The 9788-nt window shown below is 45.8% G+C and overlaps 1 protein-coding gene and 3 non-coding genes across 4 annotated transcripts in view; 3 read left to right on the forward strand and 1 right to left on the reverse strand.

Annotated features, from left to right (window-relative positions):
- Window positions 1-426: 426 nt before the first annotated feature.
- TRNAC-GCA lies at window positions 427-498 on the forward strand. Its single transcript has one exon. It is a non-coding gene; the product is annotated as a tRNA-Cys (tRNA).
- Window positions 499-2121: 1623 nt separating this feature from the next.
- TRNAC-GCA lies at window positions 2122-2193 on the reverse strand. Its single transcript has one exon. It is a non-coding gene; the product is annotated as a tRNA-Cys (tRNA).
- Window positions 2194-4744: 2551 nt separating this feature from the next.
- Window positions 4745-4816, forward strand: TRNAC-GCA. Its single transcript has one exon. It is a non-coding gene; the product is annotated as a tRNA-Cys (tRNA).
- A 4756-nt stretch (window positions 4817-9572) lies between these two features.
- Window positions 9573-9788, forward strand: part of RPL23 (ribosomal protein L23) — a 4454-nt gene continuing 4238 nt past the window's right edge. Inside the window, exon 1 of the mRNA XM_005861908.2 lies at window positions 9573-9667. Within this exon, the coding sequence (XP_005861970.1) occupies window positions 9655-9667 (13 nt within the window). The 5' untranslated portion in view covers window positions 9573-9654. The remainder of the gene's footprint in view (window positions 9668-9788) is intronic.

The following is a 9788-nucleotide window of genomic DNA, read 5'->3' on the forward strand; positions in this document are numbered from 1 at the left end:
CCTCGGGGCCGGTGTGGGGGGGCATCTGGGGCAGCCGGGAGGCGGGCAAACCTCTCGCCTCCCGTCCAGGGTGGGGTTGGAACACTCCTGAAGGCCCGAACGGATTCACCACATTCGGGGACTTTCCTTTGTACCCGTCGCTACCTGGCATGAACCCACGGACGGAATGGGAACCCCTTGCCCCACACCTACATGAGCCTCCCTGCCCCCTCATATCTTCTCCCACTTTTGCGGGGCGGAACCTGTCCCTCCCGCCTGTTCTCAGCGCCTCGCAGCCCGGGCTGATTCTTCCCTCTCCGCGCAGCCTTCCCGGAGTTCCCTGGATTCGGGCACCTTCCGCTTTCCGCTTGGCCTCCTTTTCTCCTTTATTCCTTTCTCCCACCCTCGGTGCATCCAAAGAACCATCTCCAGGAGCCAGAGCGGCGCGGGGGTATAGCTCAGTGGTAGAGCATTTGACTGCAGATCAAGAGGTCCCTGGTTCAAATCCGGGTGCCCCCTTGGTGGCTTTTCTTCCCTGTGACTAATATAGCACCCCCTTTCTTGACTTTTTTATTTTAACATTGAGTCCTGGATTAAAAGAAAACAGAAACGATTTTTCAAAGATGCATTTCTCGTTTTCCAACCTTAGCGGAAAGCTTTCGGTTTTGCTTTGCACCTAGCAGAAGGAGGAAGGGTGGACATGTGCGCAAATCTGGCGTAAGATTACTGGCGCCGGAGGTGTCTGGATTTCCGCGGCCACGGGTTCCGGGGACAAAATGACTACCCCCAGTTGGCGTTCCGTTTCGGATGGGGATGTGGGTGGGTCAAGGGGAAGAAACCCACAGCCTTTCTCCAAACTTCAACTTTTTTTTTAATTACCGGTGACATGAAGGTGCTATTGCTCATAACACAGGTAGAGAGTCAAAGCACTTTTGAGAAGGTTAAAATGCCCCATGCACATCCATAAGCTCATTTTAATTTACAAAAATAAAGTTACCTCCTAATACAAACTGACATAAACTGATGCAGTGGTTCTCAAACTTGAATGTGCATCAGAATTACCTGGAGGGCTTGTTAAAACACCCCCAGTTTCTCATTCCATAGGCCTGGAGTGGGCTCCCGAGAGAATTTGCATTTCTGACAAGTTTCCAGAAGATGCTGATGCTGTGGTCAAGGGGCCACACTTTGAGAACCACTAAACCAGTAATTCAAGGCCATCGAGTTCCATAGCCTAAAGGTAGGGACAGATATTTGTTGGTTGCATCACTGACAGTATCGTGGCTAAGCCAGAGGAAAACAGTAAATGTGAAGGGAGTAAGGGCAGCCCTTTCGACTAGGCTTTGCCCCAAAAAAGGAAAAATGAAGGAGAAAGGAAAAGGCATGCTGCTGGGGTCAGAGGGCACCTGCGATATTTTAAACCCGGAATTTGGTTGTGTCATCCCTCCGGGGCCCTGGGGAATACTCCAGTGCATTTTCCCCATGGCTCCCATTACTGTTTGGTGTGTCTGAGGCTGGACATGGGCAAAGCTGTCCTCCTGGTGCAAAACCTAGACCCCCCTGGACACGAGGCCTCAAACTTACCCCAGGCCTAAGGCTTTTCTTTGAGCTAATATGGAGGAGAAAGCTGTCCACTTTTCACCTTTTATCTGTGTATCCCCCCCTCCCCCAGGGGAAGGGAGAGGGGGAGAGAGAAACATCAATGAGAGAATCATCGATCAGCTGCCTTCTGCACGCTCCACTCTGGGGATGGAGCCCGCAACCCAAGCATATTCTCTGACCGGGAATCGAACCTTGGTTCATAGGTCGATGCTCAACCACTGAGCCACGCCGGCTGGGCTATCTGTATATGTCTTGTTAAACTTTGCAGTTATATAAACCTATTGAACTTTGGATTCATTCTCCTAGTCTTCCCTGTCTGAGTATAAACTAGGCAAAATAACACTGCCCTGCACACCTCCAAGGCCAATAGATGTTGAATAGTCTCAAAGAGGGTAAGAGTTGGTTGCTTCCTTTCCACCTATTGAGAGTAAGCCTCTCCCTGCTGAGTGGGGGACAGCTTAGAAGTGCCTGTGTTAGTGGGATTGCATTCGTGTTACTATGGGTTACGCGTGAGTGAGGAGAGAAAAACATCAAGGTCATGTGAGGGGGCACCCGGATTTGAACCGGGGACCTCTTGATCTGCAGTCAAATGCTCTACCACTGAGCTATACCCCCAGGACGTGTTTTGTTTGTCCTCCCTGTCCACTTGTGGTGACTCAATATAATTAGGTTCCACCCACACCAGAGTGCTGGCAAGCTTTGTGTTCTAAAGCCCCACCTTCTTTTGCTGGTAAGTGTTTGATACATTCTTTTTATGCCAATCCTAATTTTTTGTACTGGAATTGTTTACTTGTTCAAAATTAGGTACTTCTTCCTAAATTATATCAAATTCACTTATGATGGGGAACGAAATTAAAAGACCACCTGAAAATACGGCCCTTTGAAAACTAACTTAGGTACCAAACCACCTTTTCTAGGTACGGAACATGCTTTCGAAAGAAAGACACAAAGGTTCTGACTCTTCACTGACAGATTAGAAATAAATGCACAAGTGAATAAACAAGAAAATGCTCAGTAGTGATAAGGGAAATATTAAAACTGTATTTTTAATCCTCCCTGAGGATATTTTTTCCCATTGATTTTTTTAAGAGGGAGAGTGAGTGGAAGGAAGGGATAGGGGGAGAGGGAGGGAGAGACATGGATTGGTTGCCTCCCACTGGCACCCCTAGTCTAGGACAGGGATCCAACCTGCAACACTTTGGTGCGTGGGCCGACTTCTAACCACTGATCCAAACCATCCAGTGCTAAAATAACTTTTTATTTATTTTTAAAATATATTTTTATTGGTTTCAGAGAGGAAGGGAGAGGGAGAGATGGAAACATCAATGATGAGAGAGAACCATAGATCGTCTGCCTTCTGCACGCCCCCTACTGGGGATCAAGCCACAGTACGAGCATATGTCCTTGACCAGAATGGAAACTGGGTCCTCTTCAATCTGCAGGCTGGCACTCTATCCACTGAGCCAAACCAGCTAGGGCTAAAATAAAATTTTAAAAATTACGAGTCTGCATTAGGAAGCTGTGAGGGGTGCTACTTCAGGTCGGAGAATCATGGAAGGCCTTTGTGTGCAGGTGATTTTGGAGTTCAGACCTGAATGAGGGCATATTTCAGGCAAAGAAAATGGCTACTACAAAGGCCTTAGGCCTAGAGGGGCTGGAGGAAGGTGGACAAGCAGAGGTCGATTCAGGAGAGCTGGAGAAGGCCTTGTACGATTAGAAAAAGAATCAAGCTTTTTTTTTCATTTCTTTATTTTTTTAAGATTTTAAAATTGATTTTTAGAGAGAGTAAAAGGGAGAGAAAGAAGCATCCACGTGACAGCAAAACATGGGTCAGCGGCCTCCTACATGCCCCCCTACCAGGGATGCAGCCCAAAACCTGGGCGTGTACCCTGACCAGAAATCAAACAGTGACCCTCCTGGTTCATAGGCATGATACTCAACCACTGAGCCATACCATCCGGGCGCCGGTTGACTTCTTTTTGGTAACTTAAACCTGGCAGGTGGGAGTATCTGCACCTTGGGACATCAGGGCCCCCAAGACTGGTTCTTAGCCATTGACCACTATACCACTGCTTCTCACTGGTTCTCATTTTCTCTAAAAAGGAAGAGTCAAGCTCTTCAGCTAAGAGAGTGAGGAGGAGAGATAAGGTGTGGAAGATTTGAGACAGGAGAAAGTATGTGAATTAGTCATTTTGGAGACTGGGAAAGGGAACCCAATCAGCCGTTGGGAGTCCTAGACAGAGAGCCTGGAGGGACACGAACATGTAAGCTTTCTTCCAACGACATTCAGCTGCTTTGGGTGCGGGCTGGGTGCAATCAGATAGCTGAGTTTAATTCGGATTGTGGTTTGGCCGGCAAGCACAACCCAAGGCTTACTAGTATAGTGAACGAGGCACTGTGCCAACTTCTGTAGGGAATACGAAAAAGAATGCAACATGGCCCTACCGTCAAGGAACTTACAGTCTAGTTGGAGAAACAATACATATACAGCAAGGGGAGAAAGATAACTGACAGTCAACGCTAATACAGAGAGCAGCAGAACTGCGAGACAGGTAGTTGATAATGAGAAAACTGAAGTATAGACTTCCTTTAAAATCGGTGGTGAGAAAGAAGAAATGGACAGGCAATCACAGCTAAAGGGAGAGGTTTTTTTTGTTTTTGTTTTGTGTTTTTTTTAGGAAGGATTTTTTTTTTTTTTTAAATTTAAGGGAAGCCTGTTGAAAGTTGAAGGAGCCAAGGAAGCAGAGGAAGTGACTGGAGAGAATAGAAACAATAGGGGCACCTCTGGCACAGGAGCAGAGAGGGTCTCGAGAAAGACAAGGGAAGCACTTCCGCTTGGGCGCAGCGTACTGGGCTGCACAGGATGGAAATGAATCTTCAAGAATTCCCAGATGCCAGAGGTAGAGAAGGCTGTAGTTAATGTAGGAGAGGAATCCCACCACACACCCCACCCCCAGCACCTTCAAGCACAGGTCAAAGTGGACTTCGCTCTTTTCCCCTAGCACTTGAGTCCTGATTGCCTCTGTAATCTTTTCTTAGTTCTTTAGTATCTTTCTGGGAAAACCGAAGCAGTTGATCATAAATGCCAGACTACTGTTAATCAGCTGAGACACGTCTGGTCAGTAAGCACTACAATTAAGCTGTAAATCTCACCCTTCCCAGCAGAGGGGGTATAGCTCAGGGGTAGAGCATTTGACTGCAGATCAAGAGGTCCCTGGTTCAAATCCAGGTGCCCCCTCACTGTGTCACTTTTAAGCCTTACCAACCATTAAGATGGTGAGGAAATAAAGGTAATGTTAACCAATTCATTCTGGGATGTGTCCTACAGATTTCACAATCAGTATCAGGGTCAATTTGTAAACAATAGGAGTACTGTACAATGTGATATCTACAACTTTAGGGCAATGGTTCTTATACATGGAGCTTTATTTAAAGAGGCTACAAGGCATTTGATATCACAACAGATGAAATGTAAAAATATGAAGATCCAGCTGTCTTTCCTTAAGCCAGATATTAGAGGGATTTCCAAAAGCATGTAGTGCGAAGCCATTCTTTTTTTTTTTTAATCTTTAATTTCTTTATTGGTTAAGGTATTACAAATGTGTCCTCATCCCCCCATTAACCCTCCCCCCCCCCCGAAGCCATTCTTCTCATTAAATTTTATTGTTTGGGAAATTGTAGTTATTTTCCAGGCTTATTATTTTAAATGAATTAACAAATAATTAAACATTCACAATTTTAATTTCTAATCTGGTAACTGTCAATAGACAGAACCTATATAAAACAAAAATTTTGGGGGGGTCTTCAATAATTTGAGAATGTAAAATAGTCCTCAGATGAAAATATTTGAGAAGCACTGCTCTCAGTAAAGAGGTGGCGGAGAATGTTGGGGTTGTGAGATGACCCAGGAAAAGATAACATTTGAACAGAGTTATAAAGAATAAATAGTGGATAAAGCAAAAAAGAGTCCATAAATCCAAGCAGTTTGATATTGTCGAAGTGTGAAGCGTAAGAGGCAGGGAGACAAGAGATGAGGCCAGGAAGAAGAGAAGTCATTTCAGGAAAGTCTCTCGCGCTGTGCTAAGGAGCTCGGACTGTGTAAGCACTAGAAGGCCAACACAGGGTTTTAAGCAACAAGAGATATGGTCAGGCCATTTAGATGCTGTTGCAATGGCCTCTAAAAGGCAGACGTTTGGATAGAAACACTTAGGAAGTAGAGTTAAGTCAGTAGACCTTGCTGATTAGGTCCATGAACTTGGGAGAAGAGGAGAATGCATTTTGCCCCTGCTTTCTGGTTTAGACACTGGTGGTAGCACCAGCCCAGAAAACTAATACGGGCAGAAGAGCATGTTTTCTGAGAAAATTGTGGTTTCTGTTTTGGACAGCTTGGGTTTCAAGTGCCTGTAGGGTGAAGGTGTCCCAATCATCAGTTCATATGCAGATGTTCCTCAACTTACAATGGGATTACCTCCTGATAAACCCATCATAAGCTGAAAATATTGTATGGTTGTTTACCCTCATGATCACATGGCTTACTGGAGGCTATGGCTTGCTGCCACTGCCCAGCATCCCTAGAGCCTCATACTGCATATTGCTAGCCCAGGAAAAGATCAACATTCAAAATTCAAACTACGGTTTTTACTGAATATGTATCACTTTTTGCACCATTGTAAAGTAAAAACAAACAAACTTAAGTTGAACCATTGTAAATCTTGGACAATCCTTATTGGCCACAGCTAAGCAGAAATGTCTGGGCTGGAGATATAGACAGTAATTGAAGCTATTGGGTGGGTATTATCACCCAGAGAAATACAATGAGAGGGGACCATGAGTCAGGAGGAGAGAGCAGTATAGCATAGTGACTTAGTGCCTATGCTTTGGAATCAACCAGATTGGGTGGCACAGGAATTTGTTCATAGTTTTTTTTTAAACTATAGTCCGGCCCTCCAACGGTCTGAGGGACAGTGAACTGGCCCCCTGTTTAAAAAGTTTGAGGACCCCTGCCCTAGAGCCTCATACTGCATATCGCTAGCCCAGGAAAAGATCAACATTCAAAATTCGAACTACGGTTTCTACTGAATATGTATCACTTTTTGCACCATTGTAAAGTAAAAACAAACAAACTTAAGTTGAACCATTGTAAATCTTGGACAATCCTTATTGGCCACAGCTAAGCAGAAATGTCTGGGCTGGAGATATAGACTGGAAAGTGATCAGCATATGGACGGTAATTGAAGCTATTGGGTGGGTATTATCACCCAGAGAAATACAATGAGAGGGGACCATGAGTCAGGAGGAGAGAGCAGTATAGCATAGTGACTTAGGGCCTATGCTTTGGAATCAACCAGATTGGGTGGCATTCCAGCTCTGCCTCTCATGATCTGTGTGATCTTGTACTCATGGCTTGACATACTGCTCAGTTTTCTCCTCTGTAAAATGAGAATGCTACCTATATAACAGGGTTGTTGGGAGGATCCAGGAGGGCATATTCCTATAAAATGCTAAACTCAACGACTGGCACTTATTAACACTCCACAAATAGTATTTTTCTATTATTATTAGTATCATGGAAACCATGAGTGAAGAGTGTTAAAAAAGATGGGAATATTCTCAGTGTGAAATGCTGTGGGTCAAGTAAGGTAAAGACAGAGGAGTGTCCTTGGGTTTTGAAAACAAGTAGGTCATGGTGACTTTTCTAGTACAATTTCAGTGTATATATAATTTCTAGTATAACTTCAGTCATACAGTGAGTATAAAAACTAGATTACAGGTCTTTAAGTAATGTGCTAATGCAGGAAGTGAAGAAGTAGAGACAGAGAGAGAGAGAGACAAACATCACCCGGCGCCTGCATACCCACTACTGGGGATCAAGCCTGCAACTTGGGCATGTGCCCTGCCGGATCAGGAATCAAACCAGTGACCTCTTGGTGAATGAGTAGATGCTCAACCACTGACCACACCAGTGGGTACCCTGGAGACATTTTGACTCTTCTTTTTCTTCCACACCCCACAAACACATCCAGAATCTGATGACATCACATTACCTCTACTGCTACCACTTGGGTCCAAACCACTCTCCTCTCTCTCCTGGGTTACTGCCAGAGCTTCCTAACAGATCTCTTTACTTGTATCTTTGTGTCCTCTCCCACAGTCTAGTCTCAACTAGAGAGATTCTTCTGACATATTAGTCAGATCCTGTTTAAACAGGGAAATGGTTCCTCTTCTCAGTCCATGTGGTATACAAAGCCCGACATGATATGATTCCATTACGTCTTAGCTTCTGACCTTGTGTCCTACTCTTTTTCCCTTCACTTTACTCTGCCCAGACACACCCGGTTTCCCTGCTGTTCCTATAGTTCAGGCACACTCCTGCCTTAGGGCTTTTTATTAGCTGATGACTCTAGACCAGTGGTCGCCAACCAGTGGTTCGAGGACCATTGGTGGTCCGTGAGGTCCAAAAGGTTGGCGACCGCTGCTCAAACTGCTCCTCCCTGGACATTGGTATTACTAACTCACTTATCTTAAAGTCTTTGCTCTAAATGTCACCTCCTTCCATGAAGCCCACACTAATCATTCTATTTTAAATTGCAAGCTGCCCCTCCTCCCACTTCCTGATGTCGCTTACCTTGTTCTGCTTTTATTTTTTTCATACTACTTAACATCATCTAACATACTACATATTGCAATTATTGTGTCTACTAGAGGCCGGTGCACAAAATTCATGCATGGGTAGGGTCCCTGGGCCTGGCGGGTGATCTGGCTGCCCTCGGTGGCCTTCCTTCGTTCTGTGTCGCCCCCTGGTGGTCAGCACACATCATAGCGAGCGATCGAACTTCCGGTCTCCCCGTGGAACTCCCAAGGGGACACTTTGCATATTAGCCTTTTATATAGGGAGATTTCTATATATAGATAGATTGTTCAGTGTCTAATATCCATCTTCACCACCACCCAGCAGTGAGCTCCGTAAGGGCAAAAATGTTGATCTGTTTTGTCCTCTGATGTAGTCTAGTGTATGCCCAGGACAGTATCTGGCATAAAGTGGGCACTCAATATTTAAATGAATGTAGTATTGCCAGAAAGAAAGAAACCAGGAGAATGGAGGAGGCTGAAGCTGTGAAAGGGGTAATTAATAAAGCAAGATGGGTTGTATCTACTAGAGGCCGGTGCATGAAATTCATGTATGGGTAGGGTCCCTAGGCCTGGCGGGTGATCTGGCTGCCCCCGGTGGCCTTCCTTCGTTCTGTGCCGCCCCCTGGTGGTCGGCACACATCATAGCGAGCGAGTGAACTTCCACTCTCCCCGTGGAACTCCCAAGGGGACACTTTGCATATTAGCCTTTTATATAGGGAGATTTCTATATATAGATAGATTGTTCAGTGTCTAATATCCATCTTCACCACCACCCAGCAGTGAGCTCCGTAAGGGCAAAAATGTTGATCTGTTTTGTCCTCTGATGTAGTCTAGTGTATGCCCAGGACAGTATCTGGCATAAAGTGGGCACTCAATATTTAAATGAATGTAGTATTGACAGAAAGAAAGAAACCAGGAGAATGGAGGAGGCTGAAGCTGTGAAAGGGGTAATTAATAAAGCAAGATGGGTATGGGGCCGGGCACACCTATAGTTGTAATGAGCTGTAGTGCTAGAATGGCACTTCTCAATTAAATCACATCCTAATGAACCCATTTAGCGTTTTCCCCTAGCCCTCCCACACCCTGATCTTTGGGGGCCCCTGCACAGCACAGATGTTTTAACCATTTCAGAACGTAGTATCCAGCCAGGTCCCTGGCACTAAGTGCTCAAAAACAGGCTGTTGGGTAAATTAACAAACCAACGTTTCCGTGTTCTCAACTACTTTCGAAATCGTGGAGGGGAGACTCTAGGTTTCATTCGCTTCCGCAGCCCTCAACCCCGGAACCGCCCACTTCCAGGGTTTATTACGTAATAGCACGTCGCGCTGGGGGAAGGGGCGGGCTGAGCAAACTCCGAATCACGTGACGATCATGGGCGGGGCGTAAAGGCTCATATCCCAGCATCCTTTGTGAGTACTTCCTTTCCATCCCTTTCCGGCGTCCAAGATGTCGAAGAGAGGTGAGGTTTTGGCCCTGGGTGATCCTTCTCCATCTGCTGCGTGGTGGCTGCTGGCCTCGCCGGGAGCGGCGGCCATGGGCAGCTGGGGCGCTTGGCTCTCGTCCGAGCCGGAGAGGGTGAG

Source organism: Myotis brandtii, unplaced genomic scaffold (genome assembly GCF_000412655.1).
Source record: "Myotis brandtii unplaced genomic scaffold, ASM41265v1 scaffold157, whole genome shotgun sequence".
NCBI lineage: Eukaryota > Metazoa > Chordata > Mammalia > Chiroptera > Vespertilionidae > Myotis > Myotis brandtii.